This window comes from Phycodurus eques, chromosome 5, assembly GCF_024500275.1.
Source record: "Phycodurus eques isolate BA_2022a chromosome 5, UOR_Pequ_1.1, whole genome shotgun sequence".
Lineage (NCBI taxonomy): Eukaryota > Metazoa > Chordata > Actinopteri > Syngnathiformes > Syngnathidae > Phycodurus > Phycodurus eques.
The window spans coordinates 9,178,797-9,204,431 of record NC_084529.1 but is presented as its reverse complement, the minus strand read 5'-3'; the positions used below and the strand labels follow the sequence as shown (position 1 = coordinate 9,204,431).

Here is a 25,635-nt window from a genome sequence, read left to right as displayed (position 1 = left end):
TGGTAGTACAATTATTTTGTTATTATTATTATTATTATTATTAGCGTGTGCCTCACAGTTCTGAGGACCGGGGTTCAATCCCCGGCCCTGCCTGTGTGGAGTTTGCATGTTGTCCCCGTGCCTGCGTGGGTTTTCTCCGGAAACTCTGGTTTCCTCCCACATCCCAAAAAGATGCATGGTAGGTTAATTGACAACTCTAAATTGCCCGTAGGTGTGAACGTGAGTGCGAATCGTTGTTTGCTTGTATGTGCCCTGCAACTGGCTGGCAACCAATTCAGGGCGTACCCTGGTTCTCGCCCAGTCAGCTGGGCTCCAGCACGGCTGCGACCCTAGTGTAAGCAGTATGGAAAATGGACCGATGGATGGTTTATGAGGGAGATCTGACACATCCAATATGGTGGACACGCTATGATGGCAACAAGCCACACTTCCTTTATCATCATCATCCTGAATAATTTGTGCATACAAACAAGATATTTTCAACTTCTTAAGATTCATTCTTAAAAAGTGGCTCAAAGCAATACTACATTTAGTTTCAAAGTACAGTAATTAAATGATATTGTTTTAAAAACGGTATATCACATGATTTAGCTGTTACTTATTCATGCTTTTTTGCCTGGAAAATACTGAAAGACAAAATGACCAATGACAATGTTGTGTCAAATTACTTGATTTAATTTAATGCTATTAGGAAGTCCATAAAAAAGTCATACTTTTATAATTGAAGAAAAATCAGTTTACTTTTTAGTCATTTACAATATATACTCTTGTTCACTGGCTGATAAATTGAATATTGTTGCACACTGATTTTATTTATGAAGTAGTCTCTAGGAAAAGACTATTCATATGAAAGCATTGCATTGACAACAATGTGCATTTAGATGTGACCCTAGGTAAAAGTTAGTGAGTAAAAAGACAGTGTATGGGGTTTAAATATTTTATGTACAAACTAATAAATACAATAATGGGTGAGAAGACCACAGGCTTTTCTCTACATTCATTAAATACAAGTACCATTATCAATCGCCTGAGAAAAAAAAAATGAAAAAAAATACGGCAAATATTATAACTGGACTGCACTTTGTTATTCTGAGACGTCATCTATAAAATGTCAGAAAGGTTCCAGGACTTGCATCACAAAAGATATTTGAAATCCAAACTACAGATTTTCCCCTTTAAAGTAATCCCCCTGGAGTCTAACACACTTTCCCGGGCTTCTTTCCCACGACTTCATGAACTCCTGGAAGGATTCTTGTGGGATCCTCCACAGCTCCATTGTCAGAGCTACCTTCACGTGGTCCATCCCTTCAAAACAGGTCCCCTTAACCTCCTTGCGTTTGGGAAGGATGGGGCAAGGGGAATCAGGCAGACCCAGGTCAGGCGAGTAGGGAGCATGGAAATGTTCTTTTCAGACAGGAACTCTCAGATGCTCAGGGCACTGGGAGCAGGCACCTTGTCATGGTGCAGCAGCCTCAAGTTGTCCGACCAAACCGCCTCTCTTCTCGTGCACTGAACACGCAAACACCGCACAACCTCTTTGTAGACGTGCTGGTTCATAATCTGGCCCACATTGATGGGTCTGGATTTTGAAAAATATCTTTTGTGACATCAATCTTGGAACATTTCGGACACCTTGTATTTAGCTATACATTATATGTGTGCCACCAAAAGATGTACATTGAAGGGCCTACAATGTGATGTGACGTTTAATTTAATTTGGGGTCGGTCTTTTGCCTGCCTCAAAATGCATTTATTGCCAGGTTGCGATGCACACAAGAGAACGTTAAATCTGTCCCTGGGGGCTATTCAGTATAAAATATAATAGCATAAAAGGTCAACATACACTGCTTTATCTTGTCAATTAATTAATAATTGTCATCCCTCTGGGTTGAATTGCACACACAAATCAGGTGATCCTGTGGTATCTGGTTTCGATCGAGATGTTAATAGAAGCAGGAGAAAGTAGGGAGATGCTACAGCTGATAGCAATGCAAGGTGGTATTGTTAAACAAGGCTCTGTCGCAATATGGCGCTTCTTGTTGCTTGAGTGTGCATCGCTGGATTAAGATTCATCTAAACACTTTAGTCATCCAAATCCATTTTTTTTTTTTTTACACAACAGTTGATCATTTATTTTCACTCCTGCATACTTATTTCTGCAGTCTCCCATTATTTTAGACCAAAATATTCAAGTTTCAAGTGAAATGGTGTTGTACTGTTTGCACTTCCAGATATTTTATATATACACACTCACCGGACATTGAATTAGGCACACTTGCACAATCTAATGAGATCTAATACGGGGAGTGTTTCACTAAAACTGCCTTTACAAATATACTGCTCTGTTTATTATGAAGGTTTATGTTAAGTTTGTAGTTGTGTAAAATTGCATCATACAGACAGGCCCATTAATAAGATTTTTGTTCTCTTATTTCTCAATATAAAGGTAAAAAAATTGGAACAGTGTGTGAAGGGGTGACGTTCTCGACAATTGCAAAATACAACCACAATAAATATATTAAGTACACACTCTGTCAGTGTTAATCAAAACTGAGATTTTTATAACAAAGAAAATGAAAAAGGCAGAATTGTGGTTATAATTATTGCACTGGATCTAATTACATTGTGCATTTGTTCCTTTAATGTTCTAATCGGTGAGTGTATATTTTCCGCATAACCACAAAACATCTCAATTTTAACTGTCCCGTTTTCCCAGGATGGATGTTAAATGTTACTTCTCCTGAAAGATACATGAGAAGAAAACACAATTTGGAGATTTTGGGTCATTTGAGTGACTGGTGAAGTGTTGTTTTCAAACGAGTATTTAATTTTTGGAGCGCCATCTCAAAAATGCAATAATATGTTTTATCACTGTTTTGACATGTTTGTAGAAGCAATGAAGGTTTTATTGTACTGTGTATTAATGTGGATGTCCTGCATGAGTCTCCTCCTCCATTCTCTCTTCCTCCAACTCTAAACCTTCTTCCATCTTTTCTTTCCCTCCTACTGGCTCTCCCTCTTCCTCATCACCTCTCCTATCTCCCTCTCTGGCTACTGTATGGCAGCTGTGTCGCCCTCGCTGCCTCTGGCCACGGCGCACCTTACGGGTAAAACCTTTTCTTCTTGGTCCCAAAGAAGATGTCTGGGTTTGGGCTGTGGCTGGACTAGGAGATGGGGCCAATGTGGAACACAATAAGGACGGCATGCACATCGTGGACCTTGATAAGGGGCTCTGCGCTGGTGTTGAGACTAGTGAAGAAGGAGACTCTACAGCTGCTGAATGGTCTACACATGTTAATGTCATGGCTGCAGAAGCAGGCATATGTGAGTCTGAAGAGTTGCCATATGTGTGTGATAAGCCTCTTGTTGCATCCCTCTCCAGTTCTAGGTGTAAAACAGTGTTGGAAGATGTGCAAACTGTGGATGAATCAGGAGCTGTAGAGCAGCCAGCTGCTTCATCGTGAACTCTGGAGGGAGAGTCTAGGGATGGAGGGGGGGAAAAAAAAAAAACAAGCATGTTGTTTTATCAATTAAATCACTTGTGATGTAATTGTTCTCAATCTGAGTAACAATAAGAAATATGTTGTTCGTCCTCTCACCGGGGCCACTGCTGGTCTGAGACTCATCAGTCATCAGTGGCTCTGCCTCCTCCTGGATTGTTGGTACTGACGCAAGCAAACCTGAAACACACACACACACAGGTTAAACACGATAAAAATCACAATATGTTCAGTATGTTCTAAAATAAACCCATCAACTCACTTTTACAGCTGTATTTCATTTTTACGTTTCTTCATTCTAAATAAAATAAATAAAATAATAATAACTCTAATAACCCTAATAAAATAACAGTTAGGAGAGCACGGACCTCTGCCAAGCCTGAAATGTTATTGCAGATAGTGATTTCCTTCTAAGTTTAGGGCTCTTTTATACCGATTTAAACTAAATTACAAAGGAGAAAAGATTATTGAAACTACGGTGTTTTGGAGGATAAAAATATGTTTTTTAATCGATCCAATGGAAAACAAGGTAAAACGCCTTTCTGCACAATTGGAACGTGACTTGCGCATACATCACATTCAAAGTAATGGTGGCAATCAGGACTGTGTTCGTGCGTGTGCCACTCAAGATTGTGCTTCTACAGCTTCTACGGAAAATGGATGGATGGATGCGTCTTAATGGCTACTGCAATACTGGAAACCGACTGAAAGCCAAACTATTTGTAAATTAAAAACAGAAGCCATGTCTGCCATCTCCCATGGTGTCATAAACAATGATAAAAAAAAAAAAATTCTACATCAACAAGAAAATGACATTCTTTTATCATTCTTTTTTGGGCTAATGGCCCAACCCTACACAAACATTTGTGGAAATTGGTTAAGTAGTTTTTAAGCCATGCAGGTAATTTTTGTTTTTTATAGAGAAGCAGATAATAATTAATGTACTTTGAGATAAGGTGGAATATCAGTTCGCCAAGGCCCAGTTCACGAACAACTTGGTTAATGAATACAATTTTGGAAGATAATTTGTCCTGGCTTAAGAACGATACTTCGGTTCACAAACACGCTTGGCATTGACGTGGAAGAACGAGTTGCGCATTTTATCGTAGAGCATCACATCATTCACGGTGTGCTTATTGTTAGGAATGAAGAGGCAATAAAGGGATCTGATGTGGCTAAAGGAGTGACTCGACTGATACTATAGTCTGTTTATTTGTTTATATATAAAGGCTACAATGTTCCTCAGTTATTGGCTAGCAAACACACAAGTGAAGTGAGAGAGGGGACTGAATGAGACAGGAGAGGTCATGACATGTCTTCAACCAGACATGCCAATAATTTGCCTGCTCCATGCATATGAGGAAACATATATAATCGGTAACAGCTTTTGGCAGCATATAATGTGTATTTTTTTCTGTATGGTAACCAAGAGCAAGGACCCACAATCGTTTGTGCCCACACAATAACAGGTGAGCTAGATGATGAAGTATGTCAAGTGGTGGCATAATGTAACATTATTGCATCTAACTGGTGGCACAACATGTGCTTAACTAAAAACAAATAACAATGATCTTTATACTCGCGCGGGCGGTGACCACGCTGACGTCACTGCGGCTATCCCACGCACAGTTTGCCTTTATAGTCGAGTGCGACGCACGCGCGCAGTTTTGAAAATGTGCTGCAGTTCTCCTCCAAGTCGGGGGTGTCGCTACGGCTAGTATTGGCTAGGATGTCACAGGGTGGAGTCTCCTTTGCATTTTAAGTGGGAGTTGCAATGGAATGTTATTTACTCAATACACTGATTGGATTTTAATGATGCTTGGGCTTAATCGACACATTGGACGTGTAAGGATTATAACTGACAGTCATTACGGTTTCGACTTCAAGGAATAATTAACCATATAGAAGAATATGGCTGTGAGGGAGTAAAAGGAAAGGAAATCTCTGACTGTAAGTTATGGAAGAAAATAGCCGAGCTGAGGCTCAAGCAAATGGTGTGGCTGAAAGAACCATTGGCCTAACTAAAAATTGGTTAGATAAAAATGCTAAAAGATAAAGAGTGGAGTACAAAATCGCTTGATATGGCTTCCGACTTGAACGGGAGAAGCAGGACAGGGAGACCCTCCCCTTCCGAGGAGCTGAATCAACGCCCCTTTGTGTCGATGGAGGCGGGACAAAGCCGAGCAAAAGACGACAGCTCACGAGCAGCAAACCCATTCAGAGTTTGACAGCAGGTGTGGCTCAAGGCCGGAGATCAACCCAATAACTCAGCAGTGAAAGTTAGGTATGATGTTTCTGACATAGATTCTGGATTCGAGTACAGTGCGCTTGAAGAAGCGGGGATTCCAAGGGGTAGAGCAGTTGAAACCAAATCCAATTGCTCCAACTCAAGCCAAGAAGTAAGCAGAGAAAAGGAGAGATGGCAGACGGCGCAGCAGCTGTGCCACCCTTTGTTAGATTGGCCACGATCAAAGGAGCAATTATCACTAGGAGAACAATCACTGGAATAAAGGCCTGGAGAGCATTGACTCTTTTGAACAATGCAAAGAGGGGATGGTTATCCCCCAACAAAGAAACAATTTGGTGGCAAACAACCCACACAGTATGGATGGGACTGGGTTCATGAAGCCCAGATGCCCACCAGACGTACTCAATCACGTACTAAACGGAGGACCAAACCCAGTCAAAGTACTGGGAGCATACGTGTGTGCCCACTGCCAATACAACTTTCTCCTAAGGCTGAGAATATACGCCCAATGGAACCTCGGCGGTGGAAATCGACTGCTTGACGCGTGTACCTGTGCCTGGGAAGGGAGCCAGCAGTGGCAGTCTGTGACCTGCTTAGGCGTGTCAGCAGCCGGTCAACTTATTTCACCCGGAACCGCGGAAGGATGGCAGCTCACCAGGGCTGTCACCCCGATGGCTCCACTGCTCCCATTCATGGGAAGCCAACCCCGTCCGTTCGCCGGAGACTAAGAATACTTATACTGTAGCTGCAGTGGAAGAGGCTTCATGACTCCTTCTGGACTCCACGCGGTACCCAAAAAGATGTGAATGTACAAATTATGATGTTTCTGTGTGTGTGTATGCAGTCAAAACTACAACAACAACAAAAAAAACATCTGCCATTTACTGCGTGGTGTTTTCTCAAGTTATAAGTGAGCTGAAATATCCACGTTTGGGCAGATAGTGCCAGACAAATACTACAAAACATGCAAGCTGTTGTTTTTGTTCCATCTAAATGTAAACAAGAGTAGCGCGCCGTTGGCTTCATGGTAACGACGACCTTCCCAATATGGCCCCCACGTACGGACGACGATCAGCGGGCAGGTTTATCTAGTGTGAATACATATGTCCGGGAAGTCCAATGGAAGATGTTGTGTCAGGTCATGTGACTTTCTTGTGTCGTTTGATTGGTGAACTAGACTTAAACGTCACTAGCACTTAAATTGGATGACGCAAACAGCGCCCGATGGGGAAGTCGAAGTCATAGTCTCGCCCACGAAATAGTTGATAAGCAATAATTGATAAATAAAAGTAGCAAGCGACATTTAGATCATTGTAATGGTTGTAATGGAGTAAAAGTACCGTGACTAATTAACAGTTTAAGTTTTTTTCTGTTCTCGTCAACTCCTGTGACTTTGAGCGCACAAGCGGAACCTCAGACCACATATTAGTCCGCCGTGGAGTAATATTCACAAATACAGCTGTGTGTTTGTTGATGGCGGATGTGTGGAATGGATCGAGCTGCCAGTGTTCAATGTTCAAGGAGTACGAAACAGCCTATGACGTCAGTGACCCCCCCCCCCAGGAAAAATCTATACGATTTATGTAAATGGCCTGTTTTGATTTCAAAATGGCTGATTTCCCCGAAAAGTGAGTGATTTGCACATATGGAAAGGAGCATACAGTTCTTTTTCTCTCTCCTCTGGGGAATCTGTCCTCAACTTTAGATCTTGAGACCACCAACAGGCCGCTGGTGTAACAGCAGGCGGCAAATAAAAGGACTGTCAATTTCCTGCAGGACTGTTTAGATGTCACAGACTGCTGTTATGTTTCTAAAGCGATAGATTGTTAATAAAAATTAATTTAAAATTAGTTAATTTATTTTCATCTCGGCGGCCGACTGGTTAGAGCGTCAAACTCCACACAGGCGAAGGCTGTGTGGAGTTTGCATGTTCTCTTCGTGCCTGCATGGGTTTTCTCCGGGCACTCCGGTTTCCTCCCACATCCCAAAAACATGCATTAATTGGAGACTCTAAATTGCCCGTAGGTGTGACTGTGAGTGCCCGTAGGTCTGACTGTGAGTGCGACTGGTAGTTTGTTTGTTTCGCGACCCTAGTGAGGAGAAGCGGCTCAGAAAATAGATGGATGGATTATTTTCATCTCTTATTTTTTAACTGCTGTAACATGTGAATTTCCCCTCTGGGGATCCATAAAGAATATCTTATTTTAGTGAAACCGAAATTTACTTCTGGGCACCTCATACACGCTTCACACATAAATCAAGACAGACTTACTGAGTCCTCTGTAATGTGAGAGTTGCTGGTAAACTTGTTTCATCCTCTCAATGTTGAGTCTGCTGCTCTCTGCATGGTTGATCATTGGTTTCGGATAATCCACTCCCACCATACAGTTTGCCGCCTTCTGGACTGACTCTGGCGCGTTCCAGGGCTCGTAGATGTAACGATTTGGGTAGTCCTTTAAGATGGGGATGTAACGCCTGCAGGAAAGTTCAATCTTTTACCTTGAATACTGCTTTCTAATAATCTATTAAAATATCAATGTTGGCTTTAACAGCTTTATTATTTTATATATATATATAAACATTTCCATAGATTTAATATGAAAAGTGGCATAATCCCAATAGTGATTTAGCAGGGGAAAGGGACTGAACTCTACCACGAACAGCAAAAGTCTGCGAATAATTGACTGCACAAAAAAGGTTTGTACTGTAATTGCCGATAGATGCCACAACATGGTGGCAACTGCATCTAGCTCCTCAACTCACTTAAATATAGTTCCTTGATACCAGGGTGCCACAAGATGGCAGTAAAGCAATATGCTATATAAGACAAAGCGTTTGCAAAATAGGTGAATATAAAAATTCTCAACCACGAATATGCAGTAGTTCACTGTACAACTTCCTACCTGATGTAGTCTCCTGTTGGGTCAGTTCTTCTTCCGAAACCAACAGGACAGTAGCAGTGGAAAAACTGTTGGAAGAAGGCACTACAAGACAGCCACATCCAGCTGCCAGCATTTACACTCCAGTCTGCATCCAGTAGCAGCTCCTCAAACACCTACAGGAACATAAGATGACTCAATTCTCAGTGCTGCACCATCCATGTATTACATTTATATTACTTGGCAGACATCCAAGTTTCAGACCCTGTCCCACCTTCATGCCGCTCTCCCAGCTGATCCACAGGTCACCCCTGGTGAGGAAACAAGCCACAGCGTGCCGAGCCAAGTGGTGGATCCACCCCTCCTCTCTGAGCTGGGTCATGATGGCGTCAATCCAGGGGTATCCAGTCCGGCCCTCAGCCCATTTGGCTAATGCTTCTGGATTTTGATCCCATGGAATCTGGAGACAAGTTTATCATTGCCATTTTTTATTCTTGCGGTGCCTTAATATTAAATGTATTCCTCTTGTTCTGGGGGTAAAAAAACCAGGCTCACTATATATCCATCTAACCATTTTCTATACTGCTTGCCCTCAATAGGGTCGCAAGTGAGCTGAAATCTAACCCAGCTGACTTTAGGCAGGAGGCGGGGTACACCATGGACCATTCGGAAGTTGGAGTACCCAGAGAAAAGCCAAGATTCAAACCCAGGAATTTAAACCCGGGACTCACAGTCTCAAGTGTCCTAATGACCTGTGCCCATACACTGTCCTCATATTCGCATTGCTAATGACGGATTCGTTTCCAGCAAGCATCTAGTTATAGGTTTGATCTCTGCCCACCTGAACACAAATCGGGTTCCCATCCATACGGTCAAAGTTTGGGTTGTTGGTGGCAGCAGTGTAGAAGAATTCCCTCCATAAGAGTTGACCAAACAGGGACAAAGGAGGACTGCAACGCTTTCGGAGCTAATGGCAAACAAGGCAGAGTGGAGAGACCGCAATTGTGATGCAACAGGTAAGAAAGCAGACCAAACTAGGACCAGTTATGGGTGGTACCTTCATGTAGAGCTCTCTTAGGTTGTAGTAGAGGACCCTGCAGGACAGGCAACCAAAGCGCAAGTAAGGACTCAGTCCTGTTGGACTGGCATACAGTGAACACATGTTCCCCCGAGGATGCTCAAAGTGAGCCACCCACACCTGCACACAAAGAAACAGTCAAAAATGTAAACATTGAATTTATATTTTCTTCTAAGACACGAGAGCCAGTAGATTTACTAGCCGGAAATACAGACAGAAAAAAACAGAATAGCCACCAGGGTTGCATGATAATAGATTAATTGAACGTTGAAAATTTAGTTGGTTGTGTGGAATTGATTTTTTAATGTGTTTTGATGCCATTCGAAGACAGATTCTCCCATCACATTAAAAATAATATTAGAAAGGTGAAGGGAATTTAGTCAAATTAGGGACTGGCTACGAGTCACAGGAGCAATCTGATGTGTAAAATGTATGCATATAGATCACCTTTTTGTCCAGATGTTTGTTGAGTCTGTCCAATGCTTCGGACTCTCCTCCACGCCACACTGCTGGGGGCAAACCTTCGGTCCTGAAGCCTGGAGACATTGATGGCGACAGTTTGCACAAAGAGCAAAAAGTACCCCTTTACCATTCTATTATGCTTGACTCTACTTCCTATAAACAATTATTGCCTGTCATCAGTAAGAATATTTCATGCTTTGGTGCACAACTGATAAACACTAGTTCACTCTAGATTTGTGGTATGGTAATGCATAATGTCATCTCTATACAACAGCAGGAACTTTCATCACTAATGTAACACATTTGTTTACCCAATTCTTCCAGTGAAGGTATACTGTAATGCTGGTCATGGTTGTCTGTTATTTTAGTGTGACATTTGTCCATCTGCTTTTGGTTGATGGAAGGCAGTGGTCTCCTGGGCAACTCCAGCCTGCTCACAATGGTCTGAAACCGTTTAAAGGTCAGAGGAGCGCTGTTATTGTTAATCTCTATTATCCTGCAAGCAATGGGAAAGGGAGATAGAAAGTAACACACATTAGCAGTCTTGTCACAGATAAAATATAAAAATGTAAACTCCACAGACCGAGACATGCCCTACTGACAAGGCTGACGAGCAGTCTTGGGAGTTAAAAGATAATATAAACATACTGTACATGAAAACTGCAGTTTCTTGAAATTATTTTTTACATCATAGCATATTGCTTAAATTCTTTCTTTGAGTTCTTCAATATTTTTCATTCTATTATAAATTCTATATTCTACATTTTAATCTCAGAATATGCAGAGTTTAAATTTCTGACAAGAGAGAGCTTGCTTACAAAATGGCAGAACGGACAAGGAATTACATAAATGTAATTGAGCATAATTATTTATATTCATACTAATGACAGTCATATTTTTATGACCATAAATATCATTCATGTTCTGGGAATTGTTGGTAAATGTCCCGTTATGACGAGCTCACACATCATTCATCTACCGTCAGACTATGGTGACAAATTCACATTAAACGGACTTCACTACAATGAACTGCATTTTATGAATGATGAGAAATAATTATTAGAAAGCTAAGTCACATTCAGCAGCTATTCAGCTAATGCAGCGTGGCTAGTAATATCTCTTCCGAGTATACTGTGTCGTTCGCTTTCCGTATAGTTAAGGTGTAGCCTATAACCACTCATATGTAATGCAGCAGTTCATCATTGTGAAGCCGTTAGCTTAGTGTTTAAACATCCTTGTACGACAGCGGGTTTACTAAACACACAGGAGGTCTCGTCAATCTTGTAAATAACCAGACGCCTTTTCCTCCACAGGGACGTGAGACGACAACCATTTTCCACAAAAGCACACAAAATTCCAGAAATACAAGCCCAGTGCCAAAATGACAACAGTCGCAAAATGCAATTATAAAGTTTCTTTTTGAGGAATATGAACAAAAACAATGGAAGCAAAAGAATAAAAATAAAAAATGTAAAATGTAGACACAGTTTAATTTTGTTGTTCAAAATTGAACATTTTTGTTCATTTCCCAAATGTCAATAACTTGCATGTTCTATAAATAAGTGTCTTTTTGATCATTGCGGGCTTCTGTTTTACCTCAATCCTGCAAATTATGAGACGCCTAACTGATAATCATTGTTCCTGTGACAGTGACAATACACTCATTTTCTATTCTATTCTGTTTGAGATACTTCGTTCTGTGCGTGTTTACAAATGTTTGGTGAGGTGTTTTGTGATGGTTGTTGTTGGTGAGTTTTTTTATTGGGTGACGTTAGGCCCTAAAGTCACATTGTCAAAATATGTTCCTTCTATAAAACTGTTTCTAGAGTAGATAAAGATGAAATATAGCAATGTATGCACCCTGTGACGTGGTCAGAAACATTTATTATAAACATTTTTTAAATACCAGTCACCTTTAGAAACTGCAAAAACAGACATTTAAATTAAAAAGCAATTTATAATAGTAACATTCTTTTGACACAAGGTGGCATCTTGGGAATGTAAATTGTCATGTCACCCTACGACAGAGCCAGCAGGAGCTCAGGGGTGTTGCAATGTCGCCCTTGTTCCTAGGGCCATTTACCCCTCCAAATGAAGGGATAAGGGGAAGGGCTGATTGGGATTGGCCCTTGGTCTGCACCAAATTATGAGATTCTCCCATCTTTCAATGTATTACTATAACACAATAATATAATTCATAAAAATGTTGTAAGTGAAGTTCCTGTTATTTGCATTTTAACTTCATTTCTTATTTCTGTATTTCCACTGGGGCTGATGACAAAGCTGTATATTTTTACCTTCCATCTTATACAACCTGTGTATATCTGCCAGTACTGGATCCGGGGTGGGGGATTTGCATCAGACATGGCTTCCTATTGGTCACTTCACTGTGACCGCTCTGAATGATCACAGTAAGCACATGTGCACAAGCACTCAACCCCCACCAACCTGGTGTGCACACACACACACACACACACACAGTAAGCTTCCTTCAGTCTCATCCACATGTACGGTATATACCAAATCATTATGTAATAAAGAGCTAAACTGAGTGCTCTTCATGTAGCAGACAAGGCATGAGGAGAGAACCTGCATAAGGGCCATTTTCTCACTTTCACACACGCACTGTCTTCAATCTAGTGTCAGCATTTAAAGAGCAGTGTGACCTAACAGGAGCATGACATATTTCTTACAGGTACTTTATACGTCTAGCTTCTCAGAATTCTGTGCAGGCGCCAATAACCAAACAAAAAGAGAGCCAGTGGAATTACACCAGTATGATTGTTGGCACACCAGCGACAATGTTGTGTTTTAGAGTGCAGTTTTGTGTTATCTCTTCAGCACACTTCATCTCTAGCTGATCCACCAATTTGTTTCACCAGATCAAACTGTTCAACCACTTTCCTCTATTTTTTTCCACACCCAACAATATTTGGTCCTTTTGTCAAGCACTCGAACATGCTTTACATCAACGGATATCGTGTGTGGCAGGACGGTGGACTACAGGAGGGAACATCTGTCTCACAGTCGAGAGGGCCATGCTTTGACTGGTTTGCATGATTTACATGTGCTTCCTGTGGCTTTCTTCAGGTACTTCAGCTTTCTCCAACATTAAAAAAAAACAATGCATGTTAGGTCAGTTGATAGATATAAATGTAAGGGTGAGTGGTTGTTTGTCTACAGTATTGTATGTGCCCTACGATTGACTGGCGACCTGTCCCCCCTGCCTCTCCCCCAAAGTCAGAGAGGATAGTCGCCAGCTCAACTGCAACACTAATGAGGTCATACAAAAATGGATGGACTGATGTCGTTTTTACTATTGTAAAACCACTATGCTCCGCTTCTGATTGGAGCACTAGATTCTCAAATGTTTTATCCATAACTCCCGTACCACTGAGGTTATGCTTAATAAACAGTTAATGTTCCCGTGTTTGTGTTAATTGGGAACTAACACACACAACTTGGAGAGGCGCTGACGTTTTAGGCAACTTCGCTGCGGTGGACCGAGCTTTTTAACTCAACTTGCTAGCTCAATAGCTCGCAGACTAACTTGTTAGCTCAAAGGCCGGTTAATGATACAGCTGTCCAACCCTTGTCATCTCACTGGTTGATCCGCACACCAGCTCAACACAACAATGGCAAATGTATCAAGTCGAGAAAAACTATCGTGTCCATTTTATTTATTGAACGATAAGTCGATATAGTAATTATCAAGACAGGCCTACGGAACACGTTGACGGCCGGCACACAGTGTGTGTGACAGTTCAGAGTAAATAATTATTTACCATTAACAAGCAATGCCATATAGAGCACTGCTGAATATCCAGTTGAATTGACTGGGAGGTCATTTTCTTACACACAGCCTACACTAATGGTGTGATAATCACATAGTATCATCAAACAACCATAAATGTGAACTAATCAGAAATGTCAAATAATACAGTGGGGACAGAAAGTATTCAGACCCCCTTAAGTGTTTCACTCTTTGTTATATTGCAGCCATTTGCAAAAATCCTTTTTCATTTTTTTCCTCAATGTACACACAGCACTCCATATTGATATAAAACGGAATTCTTGAAATGTTTGCAGATTTATTAAAAAAGAAAAACTGAAATATCACACACACACATACACATACTTATGGCTATAAGTATTCAGAGCCTTTGCTCAGTATTTAGTCGAAGCACCCTTTTGAGCTGATACAGCCATGAGTGTTTTTGGGAAAGATGCAACAAGTTTTTCACACCCGGATTTGGGGATCCTCTGCCATTCCTCCTTACAGATCCTCTCCAGTTCTGACAGGTTGGATGGTGAACATTGGTGGACAGCCATTTTCAGGTGTCTCCAGAGATGCTCAATTGGGTTTAAGTCAGGGCTCTGGCAGGGCCATTCAAGAACAGTCATGGAGTTGTTCTGAAGCCACTCCTTCGGAATTTTAGCTGTGTGCTTAGGGTCATTGTCTTGTTGGAAGGTGAACCTTCGGCCCAGTCTGCGGTCCTGAGCACTCTGGAGAAGGTTTAGGTCCAGGATATCCCTGTACTTGGCCGCATTCCTCTTTCCTTCATTTGCAACCCATCGTCCTGTCCCTGTAGCTGAATAACACCCCCACAGCATGATGCTTCCACCACCATGCTTCACTGTTGGGACTGTATTGGACATGTGATGAGGAGTGCCTGGTTTTCTCCACACATACCGCTTAGAATTAAGGCCAAAACGTTATATCTTGGTCTCATCAGAACAGAGAATCTTATTTCTCACCATCTTGGGAGTCCTTCAGGTGTTTTTTGTTTTATTACCAAACTCCATGTGGACTTTCATGTGTCTTGCACTGAGGAGAGGCTTCTGTTGGGCCACTTTGCCATAAAGCCCTGACTGGTGGAGGGCTGCAGTGAAGGTTGACTTTCTAGAACTTTGTCCCATCTCCCGACTGAATCTCTGGAGCTCAGCCACAGTGATCTTTGGGTTCTTCTTTACGTCTCTCACCAAGGCTCTTCTCCCCCAATTGCTCTGTTTGGGCGGACAGCCAGCTCTAGGAAGGGTTCTGGTTGTCCCAAACGTCTTCCATTTAAGGATTATGGAGGCCACTGTGCTCTAAGGAACCTTAAATGCAGCAGAATTGTTTTTGTAACCTTGGCCAGATCTGTGCCTTGCCACAATTCTGTCTCTGAGCTCTTCAGGCAGTTCGTTTGACCTCATGATTCTGATTTGCTCTGACATGCGCTGTGAGCTGTAAGGTCTTATATAGACAGGTGTGTGGCTTTCCTAATTAAGTATAATCAGTACAATCAAACACAGCTGGACTCCAATGAAGGTGTAGAACCATCTCAAGGATGATCAGAAGAAATGGACAGCACCCGAGTTAAATATATGAGTGTCACAACAAAGGGTCTGACTGATTATGGCTGTGTGATATTTCAGTTTTTTCACTAAAAGTATGAGTCCCCTTTAGGTGATTTGAATAATTTGACATGATGCACATGGTATCCAACGACTAGCGGCATACAGTACCCACCCTAACTCAGAGGCCCCGGTTAATTATGCCTGTTGCAGATTTTGTAAAATGTTCACAGAATCCTTTAGAAAAGGGCAAAAGATAGTGTTTTGTCAGAACTGTCATCAATTTGCATAAAACAATAAAAATGGTGGAAAACTATTTCTTAAAGTTTTTTCCTTTTGTTGATGGTGTGCGATACTGCATATTTTGTATCGATCCGGACTAGTATCGCCGATACTGATACTTTTCAATCATTAAGGTCGCTGGATTATCAAACTGCTAAATCTCAATTAACCGTAACAAAACAATTTTTTCCCGTGTCTGGATTTTTTTCTTAAAAACTTCCAGTAAATGTATTCATTTAAATAACATTTCAATGGGATGAATGTATTAGATCAAGGTCATAACATAATTTATACTTTTTGAGTGGGTTAAAGTAACAAATGTACAGCTTCACTTTAAAAATTAATTGCTGGTGGGCTGGCGGAACCAAGCCGGCAGCTTGCTTGCTTGTTTGCTTTGTTCTGCTAAGTCATGTGCCGGCACAACATCGAAACACACGAGGCAGGAGGAAGAGCAAATTGTGCCTGCTCAGTGGTGATACAGAAACGGCGAGTTTGGCGTCGCCTGTTTGATGAAACCGAAGCATTGTTTACAAAAGCAAAACTAAAACTACTCTTTCAATATTTTCACACTAGTATCCATCGGATACAGATCCTGACTTGATATCGATATTATTGATATTTGTAGCAATCCGCCCACCACTACTTTTTGTGTCATTTCTAACCCGTAGACACCCACTCCACATATACAATTTGCTTCAACATAAAATTTGGCCTGGGTATGAATCAATATGGGCTTAACTGTATATGTGCTTGTGTCACAAACCTGTCCAAGTTGTAGAGGGTATGAGAGTTTCTGACGATAGTCTCCACCCCAAACTCTTGGGCCATCTTGATAATGGCGCTGTCCTTCTCCTTCCCATACGGCTCTGGGTCGTACTCGAACGTTAACCTTGTCATTTTCCATTCCTGTAGAGAGAGAAGGATTTTTTTTTATTATTTGTGTAATTCACATTAAAACGTATAAGAATAATGGGGGGGAAATGAGGTGATGTAGCTACAGCTTTTGACAGATGAGAAAAAATATATAATATTGATTGAAAGCATTCATTCTAACTATGAAGGTTGGACAAATGAGATATAGTACTCACAGTGTAGAATGGAATATGACTGTAAATGCGTGTTAATGTTGTTAATGTTTCTGTTTCTATCAAAGATTGTACCTGAGCATGTCGTTTCCATTATCATGCCATGTGAAAGTATCATATTTAATATAGACTCAATAAAAAGGAACAGATAATTTTGGTACGGACACATTTTTTGTTGGCCAAGTTATCTGACGTAAAAATAAATAAATAAAAGTGACATGGCCTTGTAGGGGCGGCACGGTGGCCAACTGGTTAGAGCGTCAGCCTCACAGTTCTGAGGACCCGGGTTCAATCCCCAGCCCCGCCTGTGTGGAGTTTGCATGTTCTCCCCGTGCCTGCGTGGGTTTTCTCCGGGCACTGCAGTTTCCTCCCACATCCCCAAAAAAACATGCATTAATTGGAGACTCTAAATTGCCCGTAGGCATGACTGTGTGTGCAAATGGTAGTTTGTTTCTGTGTGCCCTGCGATTGGCTGGCAACCAGTTCAGGGTGTACCCTGCCTCCTGCCCGATGACAGCTGGGATAGGCTCCAGCACGCCCGCGACCCTAGTGAGGAGAAGCGGCAAAGAAAATGGATGGATGGCCTTGTAGGACATGCAGTACTAACCTTGTGCCAGCAGCAATGCCTCGCAGCTCTGGTTGACTATATTACCAAAATAATGTATCTATTCTTACATTACAAAACAAAATCCATGTCATCACAGTGTGATCGTACGGTTGTTTTACAAACCCAATTCCAATGAAGTTGGGACATTGTGTTAAACATAAATAAAAACAGAATACAATGATTTGCAAATCATGTTCAGCCTATATTTAATTGAAGACACTACAAAGACAAGATATTTAATGTTCAAACTGATAAACTTGATTGTTTTTCGCAAATAATCATTAACTTAGATTTTTATGGCTGCAACTCGTTCCAAAAAAGCTGTGACAGGTAGCAAAAAGACTGAGAAAGTTGAGGAATGCTCAAACACCTGTTTGGAACATGCCACAGGTGAACAGGCTAATTGGGAACAGGTGGGTGCCATGATTGGGTATAAAAGGAGCTTCCCTGAATTGCTCAGTCACTCACAAGCAAAGATGGGGCGAGGTTCACCTCTTTGTGAACAAGTGTGTGTGTGAGAAAATAGGACAAAGGACAATGTTGTTGTTTAAGGACAATGTTCCTCAACGTACAATTGCAAGGAATTTAGGGATTTCATCATCTACGGTCCATAATATCATCAAATGGTTCAGAGAATCTGGAGAAATCATTGCATATAAGCAGCAAGGCCATAAACCAACATTGAATGCCCATGACCTTCAATTCCTCAGGCGGCACTGCGCCAAAAACCGACATCAATGTGTAAAGGATATCACCACATAGGCTCAGGAGTACTTCAGAAAACCAATGTCAGTAAATACAGTTCGGCGCTACATCCGTAAGTGCAAATTAAAACTCTACTATGCAAAGCAAAAGCCATTTATCAACAACACCCAGAAACACGGCCGGCTTCTCTGGGCCCGAGCTCATCTAAGATGGACTGATGCAAAGTGGAAAAGTGTTCTGTGGTCCGACGAGTCCACATTTCAAATTGTTTTTGGAAATTGTGGACGTCGTGTCCTCCAGGCCAAAGAGGAAGAGAACCATCCGGACTGTTATGGATGCAAAGTTCAAAAGCCAGCATATGTGATGGTATGGGGCTGTGTTAGTGCCAATGGCATGGGTAACTTACACATCTGTGAAGGCACCATTAATGCTGAAAGGTACATACAGCTTTTGGAGAAACATATGCTGCCATCCAAGCAACGTATTTTTCATGGACGCCCCTGCTTATTTCAAGACAATGCCAAACCGACATTTTGCACGTGTTACAGCAGCGTGACTTTGTAGTAAAAGAGTGCGGGTACTTGACTGGCCTGCCTGCAATCCAGACCTGTCTCCCATTGAAAATGTGTGGCGCATTACGAAGCGTAAAATACGGCAACGGAGAACCCGGACTGTTGAACAGCTGAAGCTGTACTTCAAGCAAGAATGAGAAAGAATTCCACCTATAAAGCTTCAACAATTAGTGTCCTCAGTTCCCAAATGTTTATTGAATGTGATGTAACACAGTGGTAAACATGACCCTGTCCCAGCTTTTTTGGAATGTGTTGCAGCCATACAATTCTAAGTTAATTATTATTTGCTAAAAATAATCAAGTTTATCAGTTTGAACATTAAATATCTTGTCTTTTTTGTGTATTCAATTAAATATAGGTTGAACATGATTTGCAAATCATTGTATTGTTTTTATTTGTTTAACACAACGTCCCAACTTCATTGGAATTGGGTTTGTAACTGAAGCATCCTGATAGAAATAATTCTCCTAGTAATCCACTTTTACAATTATGTACTGTATTACAAAAGAACACACCCTCATTTACGCAGTGTCTCTGAATGTTCCTCGCGCACTCACGCAGTTGCCGCATGCCGGGCTAGTTTCATTCTAAAGAGCGAAATGCAGTAGGGCTGCATGATGTTTTGTTTGAGCATTGTCATCGCGATGTACATGTGCGCAACAGTCACATCGCAGTCTACTGCGATGTTGATGTACTCTAATACTGTGGAACCCCAATAAACTTGACCCGATAACAGATTTTGGATAAAACGGACCGTCGGTACTGAACAATGTGTCCAAATATAGTTTCCATTTGTCAATTAATATGCCATTGACAAAGTCTGTTAGTTCCAAAATTGTCCCCTGTTGTTTACTAGCGTTATGGCGCAATGCAGGCAGAGAATGGGACTGACGTAAACTATATTGCCAAAAGTATTCACTCACTTGCCTTGACTCACATATGATATCATGTGATATCCCTTTCTAAATCTATATGGTTTAATATGATGTCGGTCTACCCTTTGCAGATGTAACACCTTAAACTCTTGTGGGAAGGGTTTCAACAACATTTAGAAGTGATGATACTGCATTATTTTATTTTTGAGGTCACAGACTGATGGATTGGATGAGAGCCCTGCACAATCCCGACCTCAAACCTATGGAACAATTTTGAATTAATTAGAGCGAAGACGGAGAGTCATGTCTTCAACATCAGTGTGTAACCTTATAAATTCCCATCGACCCTCCTAAACCATGTGGAAAGCCTCGCCAGAAGACTAAGATGTTATAATTGACCGGATTAAGAAAAAGATGTCACTTAAATTCATATCTGAGTCAAGGCAGGTGAGTGAATACTTTTGGCAATATTTCCGGGTCACAGATATACAAAGAAAATATATCCAATTCCAAAAGACATGCCTCCCGTGCCTAACATGTTGAATTTGGGGCATTGACATGGAATGGAATGGACGATGTATCGGTCTGTCGTGGTGAAGAGGGAGCGAAGCTGAGCAAAGCTCTCAATTTACTGGTGGATCTACGCTGCTACCCACACCTATGGTCACGACCCACAGCTCGTGACCAGATCATGGATACAAGTGGCCGAAAGTAGTTTCCTCCACAGGGTGCCCAGGCACTCCCTTAAAGATAAGGTGAGAAGTTCGGCCATCCGGGAGGGCTCAGAGTCATTTTGACTGCTCGGACATTATTTGTATATAATTTGGATTTTCATTAAAAAGATCTAAGAATAAATTGGTGGAATAGGTAAAAACACATCAGGACACTAAATAAACTATAATGATGGAGTTTTTTATTTATTTAATTGACGCAACATAACTTTTCTGCAATTACACATGCAAAGTTGCAAACTCGAACTGCATACATTTTCTCTGTGGGGGGAAAAAAGTATCCTGCTTTCAAAGTAGGTTGGCGTCATCATTAGACCTTGACAATGAAAATTATTAAATTATATGAACATTCAAAATGCTGTGATGGCTGCCAGCCAGCTGAAGACACTCTGCTGTTACGATGGCAAGTTGTTTTGCGTATGGCTCACAATCACTCACTGTCAACGCAGGTAACCTGTACCTTCCATGTGCAGCTCCCACACCTACTACCTTGTGGCATTTGACACAAGTATCCTTTGCTTTGTTTTTCTTACACTTTCTTCGCACTTGGCACTGCCTTCTCCTCTCCATCTTCTGCTGCTCCAACTAGGACTCCCGCACCATCATTTGTCTGGCTTTTGCTCTCATGTGTCCTGAGCGAAGTTCATTTGCGAGTCGCATTATGAAGTTTCTCCGTGACATCATCTCATTGGTGCATTTCGGGAACAGCTGACCAAAAGCTGGCCAAGTCCAGGCCTTTTCCACCATGTGCACACCATGAATGTAGATGAGAGCAATGAAGGCCTTTAGCTTATCGACAGTCATATCCCATGAACTTTCCTCTCTGACTCTGTGTGCCTCAGCAACAGTGCAGGCCCTGATGTGTTTCAGCATAGCATCATCAACCAAACACAGAAAAGAGGTGAGGGCATCTTCAGTGTTGCGTTTGGCATGTGCTGTGGGGCCTGCAGCTTCTTGTAAAGTCATTGTGACTGACGCCTTCCGCTGTTTTCACCTAACTGTATTACAGTCAACACTGTGCCATCTTTTGTGGTTTCCTGCCTCTGTGCTGAAGGTTGTGGGACAGCTCCTTCACCCAATGGCTGACTAAGTGCTGTTGTGGTTGACACAGTAGGTGTCGCTGAAATTTCAGGATGTTCCACTGTCACCAAAACATTATGGCCTAATTATTTTTATTTCATGGAATATTCATCTTAGCAAGCCTTTTCCAATTTCATCAGAAAAATCAGGCTGTTTTGTACATTATTTTGAGCAATGCCTAAATAAAGGCTCAGAAGCTCACAAGATTACATAAAACTAGCACAGGCTTACATTACAGAAATATGCTTTATAGAAAAAAATAGCCTAATTATAATGATGATAATAAGTTGTCAGATTCTTCCTCATCAAGTCTCTGAAGTAAGGCCAAAGCCTCCATAGCTGTCATTTTTCTTTTATTTATAATTTTTGTCTCTCTTGGGTTGAGAGTGAAGCTACTGTATAGCTAGCCTTTAGCATCAGAGAGCATGAAAAACAAACAAACAGAGCAGGAGAAAGAGCGGGAAAATGTAAGTGAAAGAAATATGACACCCCCTGTAAAAAGCATGCAGACAATTTAACTGCTATGGTCATTCGAGGTAGTAATACACACATTTAGGAAAAGTAAGGGTCCTATTGGTACATTGGTTGTTGTTTTTTTTAAACCAAGTTATGACGTTGCAAAATTTGAATGCAGTCAAAAAGACTGCCTTGGTAGTTCAAGTAAGGACAAAAGTCCTGTTATTTTTTTAATTCCTCATTTAAAAAAAAAAAAAAAAAAAACACCATTAAAGCAACAAATATTTCCTCATGTTTTTGAGATTCTAGGGTGAAAGCTACAGTTGCCAGAATTTTGAGGGTAATAACCCATCATCAACATCCATCCATCAATCCATTTTCTGAGCCGCTTCTCCTCACTAGGGTCGCGGGAGTGTTGTAGCCTATCCCAGCTATCATCCGGCAGGAGGCGGTGTACACCCTGAACTGGTTGACAGCCAATCGCAGGGCACATACAAACAAACAAACAACCATTTGCACTCCCATTCACACCTACGGGCAATTTAGAGTTGTCATTTAACCTACCATGCATGTTTTTGGGATGTGGGAGGAAACCGGAGTGCCCGGAGAAAACCCACGCAGGCACGGGGAGAACATGCAAACTCCACACAGGCGGGGCCGGGATTGAACCCCGGTCCTCGGAACTGTGAGGCAGACGCTCTAACCAGTCGCCCACCATGCCGCCAAAAAATAGATCAATAAATTAAAAAAAAGGAAAAATAACTAAAAATCGCAATGTCATTTTTTTTTTTTTTTTTTTTAAATATCATGCAGCCCTACAAGCAGTTGTACAATCTTTTAATCTTTCGAGCATGTCCAAAGAGGTCCCTCTGCTGGTCACTTTTAATGTTACTGTTAATTCACTGTACATTACAGTACACCAACATAGCAGCAGACACTGAGATGTGACTGTTGCACACATGTACAAGGCGATGACGATGCTCAAAGGAAATATCATACAGCCCTAGTTAGCACAATATCTTCTGGTTTACAACAAATGACAAAGATGTTAGGGTTGGATGGATAGGACTCTACCACCCCCCCCCCCAAAAAAAGAGAGAATAAAATACTCCAAAATTTAGTATAAAGTTCAATGGAATTTCTTTGTCAGTTTGTGGAATCTAACTTACTACCAAAAAAATAAAAAATAAAAATAAAAAAAAAAAAACCCTAACACGTTGCGATCAAAACAACAGCGCTCACACTTGCTTTCCATTATGGTGGCAGTAACTCAATGTATTTTTGAACTAACTTGAAATGCATAAAGACATTGCCAGTGGGTAATTTGAGGGTATCAACATACTACCCAAAAAACTAACTAACAAATTGTGATCAAAACAATTGCACTCACACTCTTGCTTTTGGGTTTGGTGGTAGTAATTCATAATTTATTTTTGTACAAATATGAAATGTAAAGAAATTGTCAGTGGATAATTTTGGGATATCAACGCATACTTAAGAGTAAATATTTGGATGAATAACACTTCAAAGCCATAAAAATTGACAATGAAATGAATATCATTATGTATGGCAGAAACTGAGCATGCTTTCTTTTGCCGCACAATGAGGTACTGTATTATTATGCCACTGCCACAAACAAATTCATTGCATGCCATATTATGGTACCATGGTAAGCACAATGCTGACATGAGTACAGAACAGACCTTAAAAAGTCTTGGAAAAACCTCCGCTGGCTGCCCTCTTACAACAAACAATCTGGAGTTGAGCTTCTTCAGACTGCAATCCAAGTCCTGCAGCGCCTCCAACAAAAACCTTCAGGCACAAAAAGCCATTAGACAGGAATTGAATAAAACTCAAACCCAATCATGTCAGCTGAACTGAGACGTGATGGTAATATAACACGGCATAATAACATATTTTTACAAAATGATAGTTGCTTCAGTTGTGCCGAATTAATTTATGTGAATCTGACAACAATAAAAGGGAGTGAAATGCAAATCTTTAAAAAACAAAACACATTTACTGCGGTATTTTACATCATTAAGAAGGCACAATTAAAATAATTGCAGCAAAGTTTAATGTTTAATTTACGGTGCATGTAATTTTTATTTCATTAGGTCACACATTAATTACGCCGAGGAGGCTGGCAATAAACGGTTACTAAGCGCGTCGACGCAATTCATTACATAAATCTAAAATGACATCATTTACACCAAATTCCAACCTCCACTACACGTTGTCTGCTTTATATAACACAGTCACCGTAAACTATTCACGTAAAATGTGATTACCACAACAACAACAAAAAAGTGCCAGTGAGACTTGTTCGATCAGTAATTTAAGACATCAGTGGAAAGAATATCTGTCAATATCTAGCCCCATTCTGAATTAGCATTAGCTACCTGACGTCAGGGGGGGAGGCCCGAGCCTCAAAGCCACACGTCCCATATCCAAACCAAAACGCGGTGAAGCATACAAACTCCGGTGTGATACTTGACATGAATATATGCGTTGTAATCAACGAATACATAGCAAACCTCCATCGGTTGATTCCCACGTTGGCGGCGCCAGCAAACCACGGGTCCAGGATATAAACACAACGTACTGTATCAGCTTCATTGAGGGCCTCCTGTAACGCCGGATTATCGTGTAAACGAAGACATTTGCGAAACCAGTGCACTGAATTCACCACCATGATTCCTTCTCATTCTATCATAAGAGTAAATCAAGACGGTTCAGTCGAGAAGTAACCGTAAAACTAAATCAGTCAATAACGAAGATGACTGGTCTAAATCGGTCCCAGATGACGAGTCCTCGAAAGTTTACTCGCTTGTCAAGAGTTGACTGTCACCAGAGGCGACGCAGCAGCACAACGCAGGAGGAGGAGCCCGATTTCTGTCGGCTTCGTTGGTTGGCTGGCAGGATCGTGCACGTCCATGTCAACACTGGATTGGTTCGTTGCGAGACATTGAGACATTGGCTAACTGTCGGGGAAAGCAGTATCATATCGTATTTCGAAATATCAAAATATTCACGCGAAAGTGCACACTGTAAACTACGGAAGTACGGAAGCGTATTGCATTCAATTGGATAAAAAAAACCTCCTGTTTTCCTGAGTAACTTTTTTGAGGGCTTTGTTTTTCTGACTATTTTTTTCTGTTTTTGTGACAAATTTTTTTTCCACCTGTTTGTCTGAGTTATCGGGACACATCGAACTCACGCGAACTCTTTGCGGAATCCGTAGTAAGGAACATGACCGGCTTATTCAATTTGATCAAGTTTTATTTTGATATGGGTTTAAGACACTGGGAGATACTCCTGTCTTTGAGTCACATAGATGGTATTGTTATTAGTTTGTCGACATTACGCAGGCACCTGCGGACTTTGCGTTTGTTCAGGAGGAAAGCCCATTCAGATTTGCTAGATACAGCAATGTTTGTCCAGAATCAGTTGGACAGATATGGTAAACAGAAAAAAATAGTCAGAAAAACAGAAAAAAAAGTCAGAAAAACAAAGTCCTCAAAAAAATTACTCAGAAAAACAGGAGGTTTTTTTTATCCAATCGAATGCAATACGCGTACATAAATAATACATTTATAGAGAGCAAAGTAACGTAGTTACGATAAAGTTTAGCCAAAGGGGGAAAAAAACAAAACGTTTTCTTTCTCTCCTCGTCCGGGTCACAGTTGATTCCGACCAGCTGTTTCTAGTTAGCAATCAAGTAGTGTGAGGCCATAC

At 41.2% G+C, this 25,635-nt stretch overlaps 1 protein-coding gene across 1 annotated transcript; it reads right to left on the bottom strand.

The window, feature by feature from the left end:
• Nucleotides 1-923: 923 nt before the first annotated feature.
• cry2 (cryptochrome circadian regulator 2) lies at nucleotides 924-24,750 on the bottom strand. Its single transcript, XM_061677397.1, has 12 exons — nucleotides 24,435-24,750; nucleotides 23,601-23,709; nucleotides 16,550-16,692; nucleotides 10,479-10,663; nucleotides 10,153-10,241; nucleotides 9,685-9,825; nucleotides 9,469-9,594; nucleotides 8,902-9,087; nucleotides 8,652-8,803; nucleotides 8,021-8,223; nucleotides 3,600-3,680; nucleotides 924-3,480 (listed from the first exon to the last, which is right to left on the bottom strand). The coding sequence occupies exons 1-12, from the start codon at nucleotides 24,590-24,592 to the stop codon at nucleotides 2,921-2,923; spliced, it is 2,133 nt and encodes a 710-aa protein (XP_061533381.1). The 5' UTR covers nucleotides 24,593-24,750; the 3' UTR covers nucleotides 924-2,920.
• Between the last annotated feature and the right edge of the window lie 885 nt (nucleotides 24,751-25,635).